This window comes from Dasypus novemcinctus, chromosome 23 (genome assembly GCF_030445035.2).
Source record: "Dasypus novemcinctus isolate mDasNov1 chromosome 23, mDasNov1.1.hap2, whole genome shotgun sequence".
Lineage (NCBI taxonomy): Eukaryota > Metazoa > Chordata > Mammalia > Cingulata > Dasypodidae > Dasypus > Dasypus novemcinctus.
In genome coordinates this window covers 56816148-56841878 of record NC_080695.1, presented here as the reverse complement: position 1 = coordinate 56841878, position 25731 = coordinate 56816148, and the positions used below count along the sequence as shown (strand labels likewise).

Genomic DNA, 25731 nt, shown 5'->3' with positions numbered 1-25731 from the left:
TTCTTGCTTTTGAGAAACTTATCCGGTGAGGGAGGCCGGCAGGCAATGACTGCCGGAGGTGAGCGAGGCTACAGTGGGCACATGGGAAGGTGGAGTTTGGTTTTGACATTCCCTGAGGGAGTCAGGAAGCCTCCACAGCTGAGGTGACAGGCGTGTGGCACAGAGAAGGTCCCGTAGGGATCCCGAGGAGGGACACTGAGGCAGAGCATCCTAAGCCGAGGGCCTGGGACATTTAAAGCCCGGGGCTCAGCCCTCCCCCTGGGGGAGCCTCGAGCCCGCGGCCCTCACATCCGGGCTCCTTTACCTCACGCTCGTTCTGGGCCTGGAAAGGCGAGTCTCCCGGTGGGTTCTCTGAGGAGATGGCGGGCTTCGGCCACCCTCCCCCACCGCAGGCCTGCAGGCTCTCAGGAGGCTCCCAGTTCCCAACAGACCAGCTATTTCCGCCTGATCCCAAACACAAGCTCATGGTTTATGGCTGGGGAGCCAGGAGCCTAGAGGCTGACCATAAAAGGAGAAAACCGAGCTGGGGCTGAGCAGAGCCCGGGGCTCACTGCTTCTCTGCCTTCTCGGGGAAGCGGGAGGTGCATGCCTGCAGGCTCACCAGGATCTCGGGGATCTCGGGATGGTGTGGCCAGAGGAGGTGAATGCCCTGGTGTAACACGCCTGTCCTCCTAAGAGGGCCCTCAGTGAATGAGAGCCGGCCCCTGCTGAACGCGCGCATGGACCAGGCACGGGGCTTCACTGTGCAAATGAGCCCTCCCAACAGCAACAGTCTGGAGTGGGCCCAGGAATGATCTTTGTGGGACAAATGGGGAAACTGAGGCACAGAGACGCTCAGGCCCTGGCAGAGCTGGGATTTGAAGCTGGCCCCAGAGCCCATGTCCTGAGCCACTACATGGAGGGCAGGGCCCTTTGCTTTCTCTAGCCTTCCTCTCTCCACTCTTCTTCCCTAGCAGAGCTGGGTAGGAAGGGCTTCTGGGTAAGAAGAGACACCCCAGGGGGCTTCTGCTGGACCCGGACAAGCCTTTTCCAACCCCAAATAAGCCCTGGCATCTTTAAAAGCAGAACTGGATTGCAGGATGCCACTTGTTTGAAACATCTAGAATAGAGACGGAAAGTGGACTGGAGTTTTCCAGGGCTGGGGGGAGCAGGAAGGGGGGTTAGGCTCAGTGGGTACAGGGTTTCTCTTTGGGGTGATAAAAAAGTTTTAGAACTAGATAGCGGGGATGGTTGCACAACTTGGCAAATGTAACTAATGCCACTGAATTGCATACTTACAAATGGGAAAAATGGCAAATTATATGTTATATTTAATTTTCTACAAATTAAAAAAAAAAAAAAGCAGAACTGGCCAGTTGAAGGGTGCTCGAGATGCAGGAAAACCAATGTTCTCCTGGTGGCCCCTTAGGTCTCCACTCCCACCTCAGGGGCTCTGCCCTCCAATCTGCTCCAGATCCCCCGCCCCAGGGATCCCACTGCCCCCTCCCTGGGGGAGCTCCCAGCCTGGGACAGGCCACTGGCTAACCCCTCACAGCAGCCTGTTCTGCCCCGTCCTTGCCACTACATCCCTTGGTGTGACAATTTGACTGATACCTTCCCCCTCCTATTTCTTTGACTCAATATTTACCATTTATTAAAAAAAGGGGGGAAAAATTGTGCTTCACTGCTTTCTCCCATCCCCTCCCACCAAAGACAAGCAGCTTGTGCTAAATCAGAGTCAGCCAGTGCTGGAGAAAAACGGCACTTCCTGGGACTTGGAGACTGATATGACCACAGGCAGAGAGAGAAGTTATTGAGAAGCTCTTCCAACGGAGGGGTCTGAAGAACAGACTTCAGCCCACTCCTGGAAGGGGGGGACTTGAATTTCTACAGAACTTTCCTAGACGGGGGAATGATAGTTGGTGGGAGGGGGTTGAGGGTCCGAGGGAGGTGCAGGGGCCCATAGGAAGCCCTAGAGGCGAAAATTTTCCCTTATAGTGAAGAGAGGATAGTAGGTTAGGGAGTTATGGTTTCTTGGAATGCTGCAGGAACAGATGTTTCTTTGATCTGTAGGGATTAAAGAGTTTCTTTATCTCTGTCTGATATGCAGGTAGGAAAGGTTTCCACTTCCCTTTACTCCAGTCTCTATGTGGTTTCTTTGTTTAATCTGCAGGGAAGCGCCATGCCCTTGGACACAGAGACTTATGGGGGATGGGGTTAGCCTTTCCCCAGTGCAGATCAGGGGAAACTGAGCTACAGCTTGTTAATTATTGCAAGCCTCTAACAGGCAGTCATCCATAACTCAAGGACAGATGGAGCCACCACCAGCCCTCACCCGCAAGAGGCCAGACGCAGAACCAGGAGCCTGGAGAAAATGCTCCAGGAAGCAAAGAGGAGAGCAGCCGCCCCCTCTCTGGATTCGCAGCTGTAGGAACGCTGTCTCTGGAGTACAACAATTTGAAATTAATCTCTGGGTCCATCTCTAGGGCAAATGTCATGGCCCTCAGAACTTCAGTGTCCTCATCAGAGAAACTGGGGTAAGAACCTGAAGCTCCCGAGGGCATGAAATAATCAAATGAGACTGGGCGCAGAAAAGGCTTAAAATGACCCACGGCATATCTAACTGCTCGATATTTGCTATTATTGTCATCTCTAGTATTATCACCATCCTCATCATCTAAAAATAGTGTCTCAGTGAAACAGCTTGGTCATGGACACCTGCAATTCTAAACCTGGAGGTCGAGGTAGCGGGTCCAAGTTCAACCACTTCTTAATTACAAGGCCAGCCCCTGGGCCTTCTGGAACCTCAGTTTCCTCATCTAGGGCCCACAAGGTCCCCCACACTGCCTTGGAGGAGAGACAAAACACTTCCCAGGCCATACAGGTGGGGTGGAGCCTGAGCCCAGGCTTGATTCGCAGTCCTCGGGCCACCTCACCTATACGATCCTCTGAGCCTGTTTCCTCATCTGTCAAGTGGGAATGCTGTGCTCGCCCCGCAGGGTGCTGGCGAGGGCAGAGTCAGGCCTATTTGAAGAGCAGCGAGGGGACGCGGCACAGGCAGGGCTGACGAAACTTCCCGTCTTCCCTCTGCCTCGTGCGCAGAGCAGCATCGTCCGTGGGGTGGGGTGGGGGCGAGCAGCCCCCCACCCTTACCCCTAGAGCTGCCGGCCACAGTCAAAGGGACCAGATTGAGTGGGGGAACCTGCAGAGGAGAGAGTGGGGCTCCACCGCCCCACTTTAGACTTCTCTTCAACCCAGAGCCCCAGGCTGCTAGCGGTTGGCTGCTGTTTCTTCTTTATCCCCAGAGAGCGGCTATTTGGTGCTAATTAGGTGAGGACAGAACGCCTCCTCTCTGGCAGGGGCTGGCCTGCAGAAGAACTCTGAGGGTCCCTTTCAGCACCGCAGAGTGAGACCTTATCTGCCTTTCACCACCCGCCCCCTCAGGGACGCATGGAGGGGAGGGGGCGCAGCCAATGTGGTTCTGGTCAGGAAACCTTCAGAGACGCTTCAGGGCACCCGCAGCACCCAGCACCCTGCGATGGGAAGAGATGGCCCAGGGGAGCCAGCAGCCTCCAGCGCACTGCGGGCTTCTCTGTCCAGCAGCTGAGTGCTGCGACCGACGAACCGCGAAGGCCACGGCTTGGGAGTCAGATAAACCCAGGCCAAATCCGGCTCTCCACTGACATGGCCTTCATCAAGTGTCGCCTCTCTGAGCCTCAGTTTCCCCAGCTATAGAACGGGGCTAATAACAGCACCTGCTTCCATTACCCAACAAGCCATGTAAGTCCTTAAGACATTTGCACACACAGGAGGAAAGAAAGGAAGGGAGGGCGCAATAAAGAAAAAGAACATGAAAGAATCTGCTGTTTGGTAAAAAAAACAGCAAAAAAAACCCTAGGTAAACATTATAGGAAAAACTGAAACTTTGCAGTCTTTCCTCGCACTTCCTTCATAACTTAGTATCATTCTGAACGGGAGCCACACGTGCAGACACCACAGTCATTGCCATGCTTGACCTTCAAGGTGCTAATCTGCTCCTGTCCATCACGCAGGTGTGCATGAGGATTAACTGGAAATATTCCTGTAAATCCCTGGGCATGTAGGAAGCACAATAAAAACCCGCTGTCTTTATTATCACTTATTTGAAAAAGAAGGCATCAGAGAACTTCCACCAAAGAAATGGCTGATCAAACACATGTGTTGAGCTCTTCTTCATCTCCAGTCTCTACTAAAGCGACAGTGAAGGGGTATTTTAAGCAGACACGATGGATCATTTTAAAAAGAACTGGAGGAGACAGGAGAGCAACAGCTTGGAAGTTGGAAAGCAGGATGAGGCATGAAAGTCCCAAGATAGGAGACGTCTAACCAGCAGGGGGAAAGCTGAGAAGAGCCCTGATTTACGCCCCCGATAGCCCGTGCCCCCGACCCCACGACCAGCAGCACCAGAGCCGAGGAGGGGCTGACAGCGGGGGACTGGCTGAGAGTCTCTCTGAGCTGTTAGGCCCCCAGGCACCTCTGTATTCCCTGGAGCTGAGAGGCTGGCCTTTCCACACCCCAAGAAGGTATCAGAGTTATTCTCTGGAGAGGGTCCACAGAGGGTCTCTGGCCTGGGAGACCCCGGGGGTCCTACCAAAAGAAGGAGAACAAAATTTCATCCCAAATTTTGAAGCCCGCAGCCTCTTCTCCATTAGCCTCTCAAAACGACGGTTATCAGACTTAAGTTCTCCAGGCAGAAAACCACACAAGCTTTCTTGGAAGAAACCGCCCAAGAAGAAAAGCCTGGAAGGTACATCAGAAGTGCCCCAAAGGGCCAAGCAGCAGCATTGCACAGCCCCTCCCACAAGCACCGAGCTGACTCCGACTCTTACGTGCCGCCCGCCCTTGAGGTCCCAGGTAGACAGTCAAGAATCCCCAGGCATGAGAAGAACTAGAATGACAGAGTCAGAACATATCAAAGGGGACAACCGAGACCTGGATGAAACAGAGACTGTGCAGGGAGAAGTCCCTCCAAGAACAGGCTTTTGCCCCCATGGAAAAAGAAAGCTAGAAAAAAGGAACATTCAGAAAACAAAATAGAGCTCTTGGAAACAATAGCAGAAGTTAGAAACTCAGTGGAAGGGTTGGAAGATGAAGTTGTCCAGAACGGAGAAGTAGAAGATGAGATGAGAGGCTGGTGTCCGCGCGCTTAGCCCGCCTCTCACACCTCGACTCCGGTTGCCCTCACGAGTTCTGTCTGTGCTCAGGATCTTGGGCACACACCTTGCAAGCAGTGACACCCTGAGTCTGAATTCCCAGTGCAGCACACGCGCTGACTGGACCACAGCAGCTACCACAGCCGCTGGAGCAGCTGCAATTGGTTTTCAGGCTTACAGAAGATTTTGTTAAAGAGCATTGCAACAAAGCTATGGTGAATCTGCACATCCAGAAAGACAACCCCGAGGCAGGACACGCTTTCAACACGGAGGATTTGGGAGGTAAAGCTGTGTATGGCTGTTTCCACTCTGATGAATCTCACCACAAAACACAGCGGAGAGACGGGAGACAACGTGGGCCCTCTGATCACCAAGAACAAAGAAATTAAATGGACGGTTTCGATGCTGCAAACTAACTTGCCATAGTATTACCTGATTGCTTAATTAGAATGAACACCATGTTCAATTTATATCCCCTAAGTAATAGATGTGGTATATTGCAAACTCCAGCTTTCGCTTTCATGGCATCTGCCTTACTTCTTGAAACATCGTGGTGCACATTTGCTTTTTTTAAAAAAAGGAAAAACCAACCTCACGTCCTATGGGTTATTTTGGTCTTGTAAGGGACGATTTCTTTAAATTTAAAATGAGGACATTAGAATTTAGTTGTATATTGAAGTTAACATATTATTCTTAAAATCATGTATATGCAGATTGTACTTATAAATTTTAAAGAAAAACCTCTTCGTATTACTTAGTTAACCTAGAAAGTAAATTGGTTGTGATTAAACTACATTAATTTCTTAATACAATCTAGGGGACAAAAAGATAAGGAGATGAAAAGGTAGAAAGAAAAAGTAAAGGACCAATTGGAGTTCCATTATAGAAATAACAGGAATTCTAGAAATTCAGATCAGAGAACACAGAAGGGAAGAAATAATCAAGGAAATAACTGACAAAAATTTCCTAGAACATAAGGACACAAGTTAACAGATCAAGAGGGTCCACTCAGTCCCCAGCACAATGGATGAAAATATTCATGCCAAGTCCCATTGTCATGAACAGGGACATAAAGAAGACCCTAAAAGCTTCCAGAGGAGAAAAAGAAAATGGTACACACTAAGGATCAAGAGTCAAGTTAGCCATATGACCCAGCAATCGCTCCACTAGGTATATACTAAAAGAATTGAAAGCAGGGACTTGAACAGATATCTGCACACTGATGCACATAGCGGCATTATTCACAATTGCAAGAAGATGAAAGCAACCAAAGTTGTCCATCGCCTGATGAATGGATAAACAAACTGTAGGATACACATGCAATGGAATTAATTCAGCCGTAAAAAGGAATGAAGTCCTGATTCCTATGACAACATGGATGAACCTTGAAGACATTATGCTAAGTGAAATAAACTAGACACAAAAGGAAAAAGACATGATCTCACCGATATGAAATAATTAGAATAAGCAAACACTCATAGAGTTAGAATTTAGACACAGGTTTTCAGGGGTTGTGTTGGGGTTAAAGGATGGGGAGTTAATGCTTAATTTGTATGGAATTTCTATTTAGGTTGATTGAAAAGTTTTAGAAATGGATGGTGGTGATGGCACCACATTATTATGAGTGTAAGTAAGAGCACTGAATTTTATATGTGAATGTGGTTAAAAGGGGGGAAATTTTAGGTCATATATATATTACAGAATAAAAATTAAGGGATATAAAAAAATGCTGAAGCTAGAAGGCAAAGTATCTTCAAAATTTTGCAAGAAAGCCATTTCCCGGTCAGAAGTTTAAACCCAGCTAAACCATCCCATAAGTATTAAAGGAGCATCACTTCTTTCAGACATGCAAGATCTCAATTTGCTTCGCATGCATCCTGTCTTAAAAGCTCTGGAGGAGATGCTCCATGGAAACAGAAGAGTAAACCAAGGAGGAGGAAGATATGGAAACCAGGAAACAAACGATACACTCTTAGAGCATTAAAGAGAACTCTCAGGTTGATGAGGCATATCCCAGCTGATAGCTACCAGTCACAGAGGGTAGCCTGGCTGTGCCAGGGTGGGTCAGAAGGCTCCAGTAGAGATCATTTTCAAAGAAAGGAAATCAGTAGAGTCCCTGATCCATGTCTGGGCATATTAAGAGGAGATGAACACATTAGAAGGAGAATTGAGGGTAGAATTAGTGATTAAGAACATAGTAAAACAAGTTAAAAAAAAAAAAGGCAATTGCTAACTCCAGGGAAAATAATAAGTTGCTTAAGGAGAGAAAAGTAATCATGAGCTCAGTAATCTCTGAATACTGACTTGACCAAAATAAAAATAAAAATTGGGAGTCTATGGAATGGGGGGCAGGAGAAAGAAAGAGAGAGAGAGTGAGTGAGTTAGGAGGAGGCAGTAGGGGTAAAGCAAGGGGCAGAGTGAATTAAATCCTCATCTTTCATAGTAAAAAGTCAATAGGTAATGCCTAAAACTGAAAATAAATTAAATGCCAATAATCAAATTATTTAGAGATGTTGAGGCAAATACAAAAAAAAAAAAAATTAAAGGAGTTGATAATGTTACTCCTAGAGAAGAGGCAGAGTGGGGCTATTTTTCTTAATAAACTTTGAGAAATGATTTTACTGTAAACTATCAGCATGTATATACTTAATAAAAATACTAAAATGTTAAAAAAGGAACAAGGACACCCTATACACACTGTTACGTAACACTCTCCAGCCAAGTGTGGATGGGTGTGTATATGGAGCAGCTTCCATTTGTGGGGAAAAGTGGGGGGTGAGGGATAGACACATACCTGCTTACATGTGCAAAAACTATTTCTAAAAGAATACCCAGTAGACTGAAAACCACGGTGTCTCTGGGAAGAGGGGAAATAGGGGTCTGATGCATAGGGGAAAGGAAGAATTTTCACCTTTTGAATTTGAATACATCATCTCTCCAAAAACAAATAAACAAAAAAAAAGGGTGTGGAGAAATTTTAAAAGTAAACATGACATAATTCACATGCACACACGTATACATAAGATGCACTTTGAAAAAATGTCTACTTCCTTGCACACACACCCTGCCGCCACCCACACACATACAAAGGACTCGGCTTGCTTTTGGGGGTGTCGGTGAATGATGCCTTAGAAAGTCCCTCTCATATTCCCAACTCCCCTGCGGCAACAAGGGGCTGAGCCCACGGCATGAGCTTCCCCACATCTCCCGGCCAGGCCCTCTAGTTTGGCGCCTCCATTTTCACCACGCGCCCAGTCTCACCTCCACACTCCTCTTCTGTTCAGCTGGAAGCCGTCGGGGCTCCCCTGCCCCCCGTCTTGGTAACCATCCTGCGAGACTTGTAGAGCCCATCCCTTCCAGGCAACCTCCCGTCCCCACCCCTGACCTGGCTGGTTCCTTTCTTTTAAGAGCTCTCACAGTCGGCAAATATTAACTGAGCAGCTACTGCATGCCAGGCTCTTGTAACTATGCTAAGGATACAATAATGGACATACAGGCGAGGTACCTGCCCTTAGGGAGTTTATGGTCCTTGGGAATTTACAGTCTCTGTAAACAAAAAATTTAAAACTTCATGCCAGAATCAGGGCAGGTGTGTTAGCCGTCCCTCCCCGGCCCCACCTCATCACACCCCATCTTATTCCACCAAGGACTTGGGAAGAAGCTGTGGTTGCTGGCTTTGCCTCTCCAACCAGAGGGGATGCTGTGTGGATGCCGGATTATTTTTAACCTTTGAATTTTTTTAAACTTTGGAGTCTACCATCACTACTATCATTGTTTGCCAGAAAGCAGCAGCTGTTGATTAACATGTAAACTAGATGAACAGCTCATTTCTTAGTGGATGCATGTGCTCATGACTGGTGTTTTCTCCTGAAGTTTAGAATGCGTCAACATTTCTAAGTAATTTTACAGAGCTGACCGTATAATTTTGTGATAAAATATATAGCCCAGAAGGAAAGAGATGTATTAGCCCAGGGGTCCTAGTCATCAAATAACACTACTGCATGGTTCGGAGGCTGTCTAGGGAAGCAAAGTCATCAAAACACAAAAATATTCTTCAGTTAATCGACTATTCAGGAAATCAGATGGTAGTAAAACATGTTTCTCTGGCCTGTGCAATTGCCAACCCCTAACTCAATGACTTAATCCTGCTGATTTTTGGGTGGAAACATCCACTATCGTGTAACTAACACAAAACCTGATATCTCTGTTTAAGTCCTGAAAATGCAATCTTTCACAAAATCAATGACCTTGACCAAAAAAGGAGTCAGATCAACTCATGACTAAATATAAGAAAATCATCGTGGACAATAATACAACAGGGGGCTTTGAGAAACTACTCGAAACACAAAGGAAGTTGACTTCTTTTAAGAAGCTCCTGGGAAAACTGGTAACTCCTCAAATAAATCTGCAAGGGTGCTCCTCTCTAACCCACGTTGCAGAAGTCAAGTGCAAAGTGAAAAATGTTGCATATTATACTCATGCATGATTTTGACCAAAAGAAAAAAATTGAGGCAAAAAAAAAGTCAACCCTTCATTCATTTCATACCCTATCTAAGAATTAGCATCTAGTTGCAATTTAACCAAATGTCTACCACATATAAGATAAAATAAATGGATTTTCATCAATTGTAGTTTCACTTTTCAAACACAGTCAAAACTTTGAAAAAAAAAATTCCTTAGTAACTATGGTGAAATTTTGGTCCCTGTTTTAAGTTTTCTGGAATCAAGTGTCCACTTGCTGAAATTCAGTTCAGCGTGTGCATGGAAGGTTGCCTACCAAAACAATGATAACGATATCTAGGTGACAGGATTAGAGATGCTGATCATTTTCTTCTTTCCTTAAATATATTTTTACTTTTTCTAGAATGAATATATAATATTGATTTTTTTTATAAGTTACAAAGAAATATTTTAAGAGCATTGTGACAACTGATACCTACCCTTCACCTTTGCCAACATAATTTGTATTTCATTTTGATGTCTGGATAAAATGGGTTTAGTGGGCCCCTCCCTCAGCTCCAAGAAAGACACAGGAATGGGCCAAACCAAACATGAATGTCTCAGGCTTCTTTGCCAGTGACTGGTTTCGAGGTTGGCACGTGACTAAAGTTTAGCCAATTGGGTATACGGGGAAGACAGCTAAAGAACTTCTAGAAAAGATTTTTCTCTCTGACAAAAAGAGGCAAAAGAAGAGCCTAATTTACATCACCTTCCTTCATGCTTTTGGATGGTATCACATGAGGATGTGATGCCTGGAGCTATGGCTGCCACCTTGTAATTATGAGGAAGAGGCCAAGAAAATAAAAAAGAAGCCTAAATCAGAGCTGCTGAATTAACTAACCCTGAAATCATCAACCTTCCTTTTACGGGAGGTAGTAAACTCCTCTTGTTTAAACCACTTTACTTGGTTGTTGTTACTTGTAATCAACCCCAAATGATATGAATACTATAACTTTGTGATGTTCAACTTCCCAAAGAAATAGGTAAACCACTATCTTATATTTTTTCCATCAAGAAAAGCCACAAGGGATTTTTTTAAATTGCAAAAACCTATACTAACCCCAGTAGTACCTAGGAGGTACAAACACACCCAGAGGCTGCAACCCGTCACCATCCTCGCATCGCTCCCCTGGGGCTCCATCTGCCAATCTCCAGTAGTAATGGCAGCCCTGTGTTAGGAGTGGTCTAGCTTGGGTCAGACCTTTGGGATTTGATTAACTCTGTCAGTAACATGGGACACTTCTACCTGGGTCTTCCTGCCTTGGAAAGGGTGGCGGTGAATATCTCCTGGGCATACCTGGATCCCTGCCCTTACAAGCTTCCAGAACTAGGCTCCTCTCAGTTCCCATCTCAGAAAACTCTTAGACTCTTAGAAGCTATTCCAGGGGTTGCAAAGTTAAACACAAGGGCCAAGCAGTTAACACAAACAAGCATATATGGCCATGTGAGGGTCGTGGGGAATTGGATAACACACACTTACACGCACACACACACACAGAAATGTGCAGCTGACTCAAGGCTATGCAGGTCCAGAGTTGCCAGATGTTCCAGTATTTTCAAAAGAACCTAGAAATTTGGATTTTTATGTGAAATTCTGCAATTTTCAAAAGTTGGCAAGTGATCCAAATATCCTTAAAACTCCATGTTGGTCAAACCAAACCCATCTAAGGATTGGGTCTAACCTACCAGCTACGAGCTTAGAATCTCTAGACTATTCACATTTAACAATGTGTGCAGCTTTAAAGTTGCCAGAGCCTTTCCTGTTGTTCTCTCCACACTATAAGGACATGGAGAATTCCCAGATCCATTTATAACAAAGAAAAATCTCTCAGTCTTCTGTGAAGTCAATGCCACTGGGATGGATGCTGCCCTTTTAATTGTGAACCTAACATATTTGATGAGAAAAGCAAGGGCTCAATTCTTCAGTGGCCAAGAGGTGTGTTGAGAGAGGACATCCAATGTATAAAGATTAATTATTAACAAGCATAATAAAAAGGTGGGAGGATGGAGGGGTATAAGAACAGTGTATGTATATGTTATTGAAATTAAGTTGGTATCAAATCAAGTGTAACTGTTATAGATTTAGGAGTTAAATTTCAGCCTCATGGTAACCATAAAAAGAACACATGAAAAATATATTCAGGAAGAAATGAGAAGGGACTCGAAATAGTAAAATAAAAAAAACCCCAAGTAAATACGAAATTAGGCATTAATGGGGAAATTGAAGATCAATAAAGGTATGAGATTTACAGAGATAAAATAGCAAAATGGAGAAGAAAGTCCCGCACTATCAGTAGTTCTGGCAGTTTGAGATTATTTTATGAATACCAAAAAAGAGAATGACTGTATTTGCAAACTAATCTATTCCTCTGGGTGTGATACCCTTTGATTTCATTAAATTCAGGTGAGGGGACTTTGATTAGATTACCTGTTACAAGATTGCTGTAGGGCTTTTGCTTGGACTACATCAACGAGGCGTGACTCAGGTTGAGTTCTACCCCCTTGCTGGGTCTAATGTAAGAGGACTCCCATAGACAGACAGTGTAAGAAAAAAGGGAGTCAGCATATTTTTCATTCTGCAATGTAAGAGAGAGTGTTGCTTAAGCACAAAGCCCCCAAGAGGCTAGGCTCATGGAGCAGCTCAAGAGGAGACCAGCCCTGCTATATACCTGGTAGCTTACAGATGAAGTTAGGGAGAGAGCAGAACAGCCGAGAATAATATAGGAGGCTCAGAAAGAGACAGGCCCTATGCCAGCTTGCAGCCAAAATTAGGAAGAAAGCAGAGCAGTTAAGCTTGAGAAACGAAGCCTGGCAGGGAAGGCAGAGACCAGGCAGAAATCGCCCGCCATCTTGCTTCAGCACGTGGCAGCTGAGTTAGGTGAGAAAGCACCTCTTGTGGTGCCTTGAGTTGGACTTTTCACAGCCTTGTAACTGTAAGCTTTTACCCCAGATAAATACCCTTTATGAAAGCCAACACATTTCTGGTACTTTGCATTGGCAGCACTTTGGCAAACTAAAACAGTAGCTACTTTACTATGTATTAAACTCTCCAGTCAATTAAATTAAATTATTTAATACAATTAATTAAATGTATTAAACTCTCCAGTCAAAAGGTAGAGATTGGCAGAATAAATAACCCAACCATGTGCTGATTTTAAGACACTTGCCTTGAATTCAACACAAAAGTAGGTTGAAAGTGAATGGATGGAAAACATGCACATACCACACAAATAGCAACCAAAAGAGAACTGGGATAGTTACAATAATAGCAGATAAAATAGAGTTTAAGTAAAAAACTGTTACAAGGGACAAAGAGGGTCACTATAAACTGATAAAAGGGATCAATTCAACAAAAAGACATAATAATTATAAATATATACGTACTTAATGTCAGACCCCCAAAATATCTGAAGCAAAGATTGACTGATCTGAAGGAAGAAATATATGGCTCTACATTAATAGTGGTAGAGTTTAGTATACCACTTGCAATAATGGAGAGAGCATCTAGACAGAAGATCAAATAGACCTAACAGACATATTTAGAACACTTAACCCAACAGAAGCAGAGCACCCATTTATCTCTAGTGTACATGAATCACTCTCCAGGATAGACCATATATTAGTCATAAAACAAGTCTCAATAAATTCAAAAGTATTGAAATCATACAATGGGGAAATGGACTTGGCCCAGTGGTTAGGGCGTCCGTCTACCACATGCGAGGTCTGCAGTTCAAACCCCAGGTCTCCTTGACCCGTGTGCAGCTGGCCCTTGCGCAGTGTTGATGAGCGCAAGGAGTGCCCTGCCACGCAGGGGTGTCCCCCACGTAGGGGAGCCCCACGTGCAAGGAGTGCCCCCCTTAAGGAGAGCCGCCCAGCGTGAAAGAAAGTGCAGCCTGCCCAGGAATGGCGCCGCCCACACTCCCCGTGCCGCTGACGACAACAGAAGTGGACAAAAGAAACAAGACGCAGCAAATAGACACAGAGAACAGACAATGGGGGGGACGGTTAAAATAAATAAATCTTAAAAAAAAAAGAAATCATACATGTATCAATGTATCTTCTCCAATCACAATGGGATGAAGATAGCAATCAACAACAGAGGACTGGAAAATTCACAACTGTGTAAATTTAAAAATGTACTCTCTTTTTTTTCTTCTTATAATCTTTATTTTATTTTATTTTTTTCAAAATAACAACTTAACTGTTTTAATCCAAACTTTACAATTCTAGTCATTGTAAGTATTTAGTAAACATAATGCTAGCTTATTTGATCAGTAAACCAAGCAATGTACTCTTAAATAACTAGTGGGTCAAAGAAGAAGTAAGGGAAATTAGGAAATATCTTGAGGCAAATAAAAATGAAAACACAACATACCAAAACTTATGGGGTGCAGCAAAGGCAGTGCTGACAGGGAAATTCATAGCTATAAATGCTTACATTAAAATAAATTAAAAAAAAAAAACCACTTCGAATCAGAGACCTAACCTCAAAACTGGAGGATCTAGAAAAAGAAGAGCAAATTAAACCCAAATCAAAGAGAAGGAAGGAAATAACAAAGATTAGAGCAGAGATAAATGAAATGGAAATAGAGAACTAAAAACATAATTGAGAAAATCAACAAAGCCAAATGTTGGTTCTTTAAAAAGCTCAATAAAATCGACAAACTTTTAGTGAGACTGACAAAAAAAAAAAAAAGGAGAGAGAGAAAAAGCACAAATAATTAAGATCAGAAATGAAAAAAGGAGATTATTATTGACTCCACAGAAACAGAAAAGATTATAGGAGGATACTATGAACAACTGCGTGCCAACAAATTAGATAACCTAGAAGAAATGGACACATTCCTAGAAACACACAAACTACCTACATTGATGGATAAAGAAACAGATCTCAATACACCAATAACTACAAAACAGATTCAGTCAGTAATCAAAAACTTCCCAATAAGGAAAAGCCCAGGACAGCTAGATGGTTTCACAGGTGAATTTTATCACATCCCAGGAAGAACTAACACTAATACTGTTAAACTCTTCCAAAAATTTTGAGGGGAAGGAACACTCCCTAACTTATTCTATGAGGCCAACATCACCCTAATATCAAAACCAACTAAAGATACTGTAAGAAAAGAAAAGTACAGACAAATATCCCCTTAAGAATAGAGACACAAAAATCTTCAACAAATTACTAGCAAACTGAATCCAATAGCACATTACAAGAATTATACACCATGATCAAGATGGATTTATCCCAGGTATACAAGGTTGGTTCATCATAAGAAAATCAATTGGGAAACAGATGTGGCTCAAGCAATTGTGCTCCCATCTACCATATGGGAGGTCCAGGGTTCGACTTCTGGGGCCTCCTGGTAAAGGTAAGCTGGCCTGCACAGCAAACTGGCCTGAGTGGAGAGCTGGCCCACGCAGAGTGCTGTCCTGTGCAGCAAGATGACACAAAAAAAAAAGAGACACAGAGAAGAGACATTAAGCGACATAGCAGACCAGGGAGCTGAGGTGGTGGAAGAGATTGAGCAACTCTCTCCCACTCTGGAAGATCCCAGGATCAGTTCCCAGTGCTGCCTAAAGAGAAGACAAGCAGACACAGAAGAACATACAGAAAGCAGCGAGTGCAAAACAATTCGGGGGCATGGAGGGGGGGCGGGGAGAAAGAAAGAAATCTTAAAAAAAAGAAAATCAATGAATGTAATATACCAAAATGACAGAACAAAGGGAGAAAACCACATGATCATCTTAATTGACACAGAAGAGGCATTTGACAAAATCCAGCCACCTCTTCTTGATAAAAAACACTTAGATAACTAAGAATAGAAGGAAATCTCCTCAACATGTAAATGGCATATGTGAAAAACCCACAGCTAACATCACAATTAATGATGAAAGAATGAAGTTGGAAGGTTCAAACTTCCTGATTTTAAAATGTATTACAAAGCCACAGTAATCAAAACAGCATGGTACTTGCACAAGGACAGATATATAGACCAGCAGAAACAAATGGAGAATTCAGTAATAAAACCTCACATCTATGACCAACTGATTTTTGACAAGGTACCAAGTCTACTCAAGTGGGAAAGAATAATCTCTTTAATAAACGGTGCTGGGAAAATTGGATGTCCACATGCAAAAGAATTAAAGTGGACCCCTACCTCACACCATATACAAAAATCAACTCAAAATGGATCCAAGGTTTACATATAAGAAACGAAACTATAAAACTCCTAGAAGAAAATATAGGGAAGCTTCTTCAGGATCTTCTGTTAGGCAATGTTTCTTAGACTTTACACCAAAATCTTGAGCAACAAAAGAATTAACAGAAAATGGGATCTGATAAAAATTAAAAACTTTCATGTATCAAAGGACTTTATCATGAAAGTAAAAAGACAACCTACAGAATGGGAGAAAATATTTGGAAATCACTTATCTGATAAAGGTTTAATTCCAGAACATATAGAGAAATCCTTCAACATAAAACAAAAAGACAATCAACTCAAATTTTAAAATTGGGGAAAGTCTTGAATAGACATTTCTTCAAAGAAGATTACAAATGGCAAAAAAACATGAAAAGATGCGCAACAGCATTAGGCATGTGGCGGTTTGAAGCTGTGTTTACACCACAAAAAAAAAAGGTTCTTAAATTTAATCCATTTCTGTGGATGTGAACCCATCGTTAGCAGGGCTTTTTGATGAGGTTACTTCACCCAAGCAGGGTGGGTCTTAGTCCTATTACTGAAGTCCTCTATAAGCAGAGTGAAATTCAGACACAGAGAAAGCCATGGGAAGCAAGAAGCTGAAATTCCAGGGAATGAGGAAGAGAAAGGAGGGACCAGAAGACGCCACCAAGTGCCCTGTCATGTGACAGGGGAGCCAAAGATCACTGGTCGCCAGTCCCAGAATGCAAATCTTCAGGGAGAAAGCATTGCCTTGATGACTCCCTGATTTGGACTTTCTTTTAGCCTCAAAATGGTGAGCAAGTCAATTCCCATTGTTTAACCTGACCCATTTCATGGTATTTGCTTGAGCAGTCTAGAAAACTAAAACAAGCCATTAGGGAGATGCAAATCAAAACCACAATAAAATACCATTTCACACCCCCTAGAATGGCTATGATTTGAAAATGACATAAGTGTTGGGAAGAATATGGAGAAATAAGAACACACATTCATTGTTGGTGAGAATGTAAAATGGTGCCGCTGCTGTGGAAGACAGTTTGGTGATTCTTCAGAACACTGACTCAGAAATTTAATTATAGAGCTATAATACGATCTGGCAATCCCACTGCTAGGTCTAAACCCAAAAGAATTCAAAGCAGGGACTCGAACAGATATTTGTACACCAATGTTCATAGCAGCATTAGTCACAACTGCCAAAGATGGAAGTAACCCAAGTGTCCAGTAACCAATGAATGGATAAACAAAATGAGGCATATACATACGATGGCATATTATTCATCCACAAAAAGGAGTGAAGTCCTGATACATGTGACAACATGGATGCACCTTGATGACATCATGTTGAGTGAAATAAGCCAGGCACAAAAGGGTAAATATTGTATGATCTCACATTATGAAATAATTGGAGTAAGCAAATTCATAGAGTCAGAAGCTAGAATACAGGTTACCAGGGTAGGGCAGGGAATGGGGGTTGAGGCGTGAATTATACAGAGTTTCTCTTTGGGTGATGAAAAAGTTTTGGTAATGGATAGTGATAGTAGCACAACAGTATGAACCTCTTTAAGAGCCCTGAATTATATATATGAGTGTGGTTAAAAGGGGAAATTTTAAGTTGCGTATTTGTTACTAGAATAAAATTTTTAAAAAAATAGACCTGGACAACACAAACAAGGAATCCTAATGTAAACTACGGAATATAGTCAGTAGTACAATTACAAGAAGATTCTTTTATCAATTGCAACAAATGTACGACACAAATGCATGATGTAAAGAATGGGAGGGTATATGGGAACTCTATTTTTAGCATAATTTTTTCTGCATACCTACAACTTCTCCAATTAAAAAAAAAGAGAAACACAGATCTGCTGGCCCAGCCGCAGGACCACTTCCCACCCCACCTTCCTTCTGAGGTCTGGGGAGCGCTAGACCATTTTCCAGACAGCTGGCTGGGCCAGGGCCCTCGGGCAGCCAGAGGGACTGCAGATGCTGAAGCCAGCGCAGCCTATGCCCGTATTTGCCCAAGCTCTCTGCTCTCCCCCACCCTCGGGGCCCGAAGGCTGCAAACACAGATGTTTGGGGCTCGCTTTTTCCCTTTTTCAGTCACAGGGCTCCTGTTTCCCTGCTCTGCCTGCCAAACTCTACATTCCTGGCAAGAACTGCAAGCAGTTCGTGGCAGGGGGGCCACGAGGGGCCCGGGCCGAGCAGGCGGCTTTCCAGAGGTGGCCCTGAGCAGTCCTTGGTGGGGTCCCCTTCTCCCGGGGGGGGGGAGCCTGGCCCCAGTGCGGGCCCCAGCTCACCTTGCAGCATGCTGCGGTAGGCCGTGTCAGCGATGGCGTAGATGTGTGGGGGCATCTCGTGCCTCTTCTTGCCCTTGTACATCTCGACGATCTTCTCCGAGTAGATGGGCAGCTGCTTGTAGGGGTTCACCACCACGCAGAAGAGGCCGGAGTACGTCTGCCAAACAGAGAACCCCAGCTTTACCGCGGAGCAAGGGGAGCCCAGACGCCCACCGCCGGCTGGGCCAGCCATGCTCACGCCCACCCAGCCCTGCATTACCTAGTGCCGCCAAGCTCAGCACTGCACAGGCATTTTCCTATTTAACCCCAGCCACGGGATGCTCTGATGTGCCCTCTGTCCATTGGGCAGGTGAGGGAACTGCGGCTCAGAGAGGTGAAGTCATCGGGTCACACAGCCGCTGGGAAATTACTCGGAATCATGGCTCTCTACCCCAGAGCCCATACCCTTAACTGTTAAAGCACTATCTCATCTGCAAAACGGCCGTAAACACAGCTATCCTTAAAAAGGAAGGGAGTTCGGATACATGTGCGACAGGGTGGGTGAACCTCAAAAGCTCTACGTCGGGAGAAAGCACCAGGCGCAAAAGGCCACATGGTGCCATTTACATGAAATGTCCAGAACAGACCAATCTAGAGAGACAGAAAGCAGATTAGTGGGTGCCAGGGGCTGGGGGCAGGGGGGCAAAGGGGACCGAATGGGCTGACGAAAATGTTCTGGGACTGGACAGTGGCAATGGCTGCACGACCTTGTGAACTGTGTGCTTTCAAATGGTGAAAACGGTGAATTCTATGTTACGTGCCTTTTACCGCAGTTACAACACACCCCCCGCAGCGCGGTCCTGCCTTGTGCGGTAGATAGGAGCATCTGAACATAGAGCAGAGAGGGGGCCGTGAAGGGCCCCGCACACCCTGCCGTGACAGGCGTTAGCGTTGCTCTTATCTGCCCTTCTCCCCTGGGTCAAGGTCACAGTTCAGGAGACAGACGTGGGCTGCCCAGAGGAGAGGATTTCCCCAAATGCGAACACAGCGCTGCCCCGAGCCCCCGAAGGCCACCCACCGTGATCTCCTTCCCACTCTCCCCAGAAGGGGCCGGGGGAGCAAGAGCAGGTATTCCATCTCCGCGGGACCCACGGGGCAAGCAAGCTGCCAGAGGGTAAGCACCTGGGCCCCAGGACCGAGCAGGACCCTGGAGCGCCAAGCCCAGCTGGCCCACGCCCAGGCTGGGCACTGCCCACTCGGCGGCTGACCGAGGCCCACCCACGGCAACAGACACGGTCCGTCACCCACTCATCCCACCCCACAGGGATGTGCCAGGCATGGAAAGTGCTGGGCTATGGAGGCGGGACAAGAGGACGAGGTCCCTGCCTCGAGGGGCTTCTGGTCCAGGCCTGGGCTCAGCCTGCTAAGGCGTAACCATGTGTGCAGGGAGCTGGGGGGGGGGGCCGGATTCTTCCAAAGGCGCAGGATGGGGGCGGGGCGAGGAATCCCCCAGGTTCTCACTGCTTCCCTCGGAAGGACAGGACTGAGGTCAACATAGGGCCAGTCTGAGCACCCATCAACCATTTACTGAGCACCTGCTGTATACCAGGAGATCACGAATCTACGATAGCCCCCACCCTCACACGGCTCACAGACCAGGAGGGGAGACGAGGACGTGAAAAGACCACACTTTTTTTGACGGGCAAGGATGGAACCCGGGAGATTCTGGAACCAGGAAGAGAGGGCTCTGGCCCATGTTGGGGGTGTTCAGAGAAACTTCCTGAGGAGGGGGCTCCCGGCACCGAGTCTTAAAGGACAAGAAGGGGTTGACAAGCTCGGGAGGCAGAAGGACATGAAAGTAGTGAAGATGGCAGGGCAGAGGCAAGAGGCCCGTGCAGGGACCAGGGTGGCCAGGACCCAGCGCCAAGGGGGCCCTCCCTCTGCCTGGACCCCCACCTCCCCCATCTGGCCCCCTCGCCCCCTCCCAGCTTCCCTGCCAACACCAAGTGCCTCGAGAGCAGGCAGCCCCTTCTTCATCCCCTTTGGTCCTAGCACAGGCCTTGGCATACAGTAGGCGCTAATCAAATGCTTACTACATGAATGCCTGAGTAGTAAATTCGTTATGAAGTTTCCCCAGAGCACGCCCAGCACTGCCTTCGTCTGTGAGCCTGGCGGCTCGTGCTGGCCTGGCACAGAGCAGGTGCTCAGCAGATGTTTGCTGAGTGAGTCGCCAGGTTCTTCCAGGGCAGGGGTGATGGCAGTCATCTGTGCCCTGGTCCCAGCATCAGGGTGCCCACAGGTGATCGTTGGAATGAAAGCCAGACAAGCCCTGCCTCTTCTTCGGGTCTCTACGCCTCCTCGGGTTCCCCAGGACCACACGCGCTGCCAACTGCATACCCTCTTTAGAATGTGCCTATCACTCAGAGCCCAAACCTCCCCAGCTCAGATCCTTGCCCTGGAGGCAGTAAGGGCCGTGGCGAAGGACACAGAATTAGGTACTAGGAAGGAAGGAAAGTCTGGCCTTCCCAAATCCATCGCCAGCTTCTGGCACTCTGCACCCAGCCAGCACTTAATTCCTGCTTTCAGGCAGAACTAGATCTGTCCCGTCGAGCAGCGCTTTCCTGAGCACACCAGGATCCAAGAATCCGAGTTGGAGGAGCGGCAGGCAGTGGCCCGCGGGGCAGCTGCGTTTTGGAGCAGGGCCGTTTCCTTCCACTGTTCAACCCCGGCGTAGCAGTTTGATATTGTTTATGAATTCCAAAAATAGATACCGGATGATGTTTGTAAAGTGATTTGTCCCTCTGGGCACATTAGATTAAATTGGATTCAGAGGCTTCACGTTTACTTGATTAAATCATGATTAAGGCTTTGATTGGGCCATGTCAGTAGGACGTTGCATCCCCGCCCCCTTGGTGGGCAGAGACTCACGGAGAAAAGACAGAGAACGGAGGTGGGAGTTTTATGCTGGAGCCCGGGAAGTAAGCACACAGAGGAGCAGAGAGGAGGCTCGATTAGACACGGCAGAGGCCCCAGGAATCGACATGAGCCATTTGCCTGACAGTCTACAGCTGACCTTGTGGAGAGAGCAGAACAGTTGAGCAGAGAGAGAGGCAGGTCCCAGGAAGAGAGGAACCCAGGAAGCCTGAACCCTGGCAGACGTCGGCAGCCATCTTGCTCCAACACGTGGAAACTGACTTTGGTCAGAAGTAACTTACGCTTTATGGCCTGGTAACAGTAAGCTTCTACCCCAAATAAATGCCCTTTATAAAAACCAGCTGATTTCTGGTATTTTGCATCAGCACCCCTTCCTGACTAATACACCCAGGAAACCCTTCCCTGACTCAGGTCCCTGGTCCTTGGCTGGATTTTGGCCTCCCCTGCCCCCGGGAGGGCCCCTCTGCAGCTAGTTGAGCTCAGAGGTTTCACCATCCTCCCTCGTCCCAGCCCATCTCTCACGGGTCCCAAGCCACCAGCAGGTCACAGCCACCAGCCCCGATTTTCCCTCTTGTGACCTATTAGGAAGCAGCTCAGTCCACCCCTCCCAAGCACACACTTTTATGGCCAGTGGTGGAGCCCTGAGCTGGGGGCTGTTCCCACAGCCTTCCAGAAATCAGGAGCAGCAGGGGCAGGGGAGGAACACAGGCTCAAGTCCCACCCGCCCAGCGGGAGTCCCAGCTCTGCCCCTGGCTACTGCTCATTGCTCAGGCTGCCACCCCCTGAGCCTGTCTCCAAAGCAAAGGCTAATCCCCCTGCCTGACCCGGTGGTTGTGCAACAGCCCATTTTTCTAAATTTCTCTCTTATAGACATAGACATGCCCACTAAGAAGGCTCTTCCGCTGCAGCACTGATTTATGTTTATTGTAGCCATCTACACATTACACAAAAATTCCCATTTTAAGAGTACACTTCAGTGGTGTTAATTACCTTCACGATGTTGTGTTACCATTAACTCCATCTATTACCACTTTCCATGACCCCAAACAGAAACTCTACCTATCAAGCAATAACTCCCCATTTTCCCCACCCTCTGTCCTCGGTAACCTCTAATCGACTTTCTGTCTCTTGTGAATTTGCTTATTCCAGATATTTTGTATCAGTGGAATCATACAATATTTGTCATTTAGTGTCTGGATTATTTCACTCAAGATAATGTCTTCAAGATTCACCCATGTTTTGGCACGCGTCAGAACGCCATTTCTTATCCCTGCTGAAGAGTGTCCCATTGCACGGTCAGACCACATTTTGCCTTTTCCCATTCCTCTGTGGATGGACACCTAGATCGTTTCCACATTTTTGCTACTGTGAACAAGCTGCTAAGCACGCTGGTCTACAAGTATCTGTTCAGGTTTCAGGTTTTGATCCTAGGAGTAGCACTGCTGAGTTGCAACTTTTATTTTAATAGTGAAAAGACAACCTAAATGCCCATCAAAAGAGGATCAGCTCAGTTTTATGGTTCGTCCCTGTAATGGAGGACTGTGCTGCCATTAAAAAGAGCACGGATTTGCAGATGTGGCTCGAGCAGTTGAGAGCCTGCTGTCCACATGGGAGGTCCTGGGTTCAGTTCCCAGTGCCTTCTAAAAACAAACAACGAACAAACAAAAACCAACTCGGGGAGCCAATGTGGCTCAGTGGTTGAGCACTGGCTTCCCCCAGCCAGGGGATCTACCTCTACAGCCAGGGACTATGGTCAAAACAGATCCAGAGAGTGAGATGCACCATACCGCATTCATATGCTGCCACTTTGGGGGCGTGGAGGCAGGACACTGTACTTGCTCATGTATGTATAGGATATTTCTGGAAGGCTCTATAAGGAACTGGTAGCTTATGGTTTTTCTGTAGAGGGATACTAGAAGGTTGAGAGAGTGGGATGAATAGGAAAGTTCTATCCACCCTTGTATACTCTTTTATTTAATATTTGCATGTGTCGCCTATCAAAAAATTTTTTTAGATCTGGCTAGGTAGACTGTTATGAACAGACGCAGAAAAAAATACAAGAAATGGCTAAATGAAAAAAAAAGCAAGCTGCAACAACATTCGTGGAGTGACTCTCAGTTCTGTTTGTGAGGTGTGGATCTGTACACGCATGGCCCTCTTCCGTGTTTGCCTCTGGGGAGGAGGGCTGGGGGCTAGAAAGCTGAGGCACCTGCTTTTTGTGCTGCATACTTATATGTAAATGTTCTCCCGTGGGTTTTGCATAGATATCCCCGTGTTATTTGAGAAGGTTCTTGGAAGCAGTAACGCCTTGAAAGCTCTAAGGGGTAGTACCCAGCGCTCGATCAAGGGCAGCCACCTCTCTCCAGGGCCAGCACAGTGAATGGCATCCAAGAGGCCTCCACGCGCAGCCCGCTCATGGCTAAGTTGAGAGGAGTAAGACTGCTAGGTCAGCTCTCTCAAATGGAAACATCTTCCCCTTCTGGAGTATGAAAGGAGGTCCTCCCCCAATCCCACTGGAATCCAAACCAAGAAAGTATCCGTTCGAGCTCAGAGAGGGGATTAGGGTTTGAGGACTCAGTGAGCAGGAAGGACTGTCTGCCTCTGCTCTGGCTCTGGTTGTTCCCCACCTCCAGGGGCTTGACCCTGGGTTGAAGGTCCCGCTCTCTACAGGGATCCACTGCCCAGGGTTCAGGAGGCACTAGGGAGTGGTGGGGCCTGTGGAGAAGCTAGAGCACACACCCATCTTACAGGACTGTTGTCTCACAGGATGTGGGTCCTGAGGTGTCAGATCCTCTCAAGCAAGGCCAGATTCTGAGATTTTCTGTTTTTGATCTCTCAAATTATCTTGAATATTTAAAAATAATCATTCTCTCTGAGTCAACATCTTGCAATCTCTGCTAGCTTCTAGCTGGTGCTCAAGAAATGATCATAAAAACACTTTGGTGGGTTTTTACAAAGTTAAACAGAACTACCATATGACCTGGCAATCCTGCTCCTAGGTATATACCCAAAAGAATTGAAAGCAGACCCTTGGACAGCTATTTGCACACCAGTGTTCATAGCAGCATTAGTCATAGTAGCAGAATGGTGGAAACCACCCAAGTGACACTCAAGAGATGGATGGATGAACAAAATGTGCTATAGCCTCACAGTGGAATATAATTCAGCTGTAAAAAGGCGTGAAGTATTGCTACCTGAACCTTGGAAGGACACGTTGAGTGAAATAAGTCAGACACAAAGGGACAGATATCGCATGTGATTAATGCCATTGAATCGTATGCTTGGGAATGGCTGGGACAGGAAAGTTTATGTTGTACAGATGTTCCCTTTTCCACAATTTAATGACAGTTAAATGTAATACATGATCTTGGACTGGATCTAATAATGGAAGAGAAAATGCCAAAAGGGACATCATTGGGGGCAATTAGAATGGAATATAGACTGGATGCCTTATATTACTGTTAAATTTCTTGAACTTGATATCTGTACTTAATGAGGTTATATAAGTGAATATCTTTGTTTTTAGGAAAATGTTCAAGGAACATGATATATGGCACTTACTTTCAACTGTTTTGAAAATAGATGACAGATTAGAGAGAGTGACATAAAATGGCAAAATGTTAAAAGTTGGTAAATCTGGGTATCTGGGTAGGGGATATATTGGCATTCTCTGTATTGGTTTTTGCAACTGTCCTCTAAGTTTGACATTATTTCAAAATAAAAAGTTAAAAAAAGAAATCATAAGGGGTTAGAATCCTTCCTTCTGTGTAAAGTGCACCCAGCTTTCAAGACCCAAACCAAAGCTAATGGAGTCCATGCCCCATGCCCCCATCACCTCCTGCTGCCCTGAGGGACTTACAGCAGCCTGCGTGGTCACCCTGGCCCTGGGGTCAGATGGGTCTTGTTTGAATCCCGGCCCTGCCCACTTATCAGTCATGTGACTCAGCACATCTGAGCCTCAGTGTTATCTCTAAATTGGGAGACAGCATGTGGTCTCATAGGACCATTGGAAGGAATGAGATAGCAGTTAAAGGCACTGCTTCCAGGCAGCCTTCCTAGATTTCAGATACACCTTAGTTTCTCATCAATTCAGTTAACTTTTCTAAGCCACAGTTTCTTCATCTGCAAAAAAAAAAAAAAAAAAGGAGCTAAATAATAGTCTCTCTCAAATGAGTAAAATAAGAGTGGTCATAATATTAATATATTAGCATAAAACCCTTACCACAGTATGTTTTAATGAACAGTAGCTGCTACCAATAGAGTAACAAGTCTCTTTTGAGAGTCTGAGAGCTAAGACCTTCTGCCCAGAAAAAAACAGATATGTGCAAAGTTTTCCTTAAATCGCAAGAGGCTTAGAAAGTCTGCAGAGCTTATTTGCATGTGTTAGCATCCATTTCATAGGTCTGCAGGTAACTCAGGTGTGCCTTGTGTCCCCCTAATAATTAAGGAACCACAGAGTAAAAACGGGAGAGTGAAGTAAACACATGTTTTAAAATCAGACCAGACCAGAGTCTGAATCCAGGTCCCTTCCTAATGGTGTGACCTAAGTCAAATCCTGTCATCTCTCTGCCTTGGTCCCTTGGTGGGATATTAGCCCTGCTCTTGCAGATATCGTAAAGGACTAAATGGCCTGGGGACATAGGGACAGTACATAGCACCTTGACT

The 25731-nt window shown here is 45.8% G+C and overlaps 1 protein-coding gene across 5 annotated transcripts in view; it reads right to left on the bottom strand.

Moving 5' to 3' along the window:
• The window catches only part of MYH11 (myosin heavy chain 11), a 125451-nt gene that overhangs the window by 83530 nt on the left and 16190 nt on the right, over positions 1 to 25731 (bottom strand). For all 5 annotated transcript variants that reach the window (XM_004471878.5, XM_058286386.2, XM_058286385.2 and 2 more), the window contains exon 3: positions 18154 to 18310. In XM_004471878.5, the coding sequence (XP_004471935.2) occupies positions 18154 to 18310 (157 nt within the window). The remainder of the gene's footprint in view (positions 1 to 18153; positions 18311 to 25731) is intronic.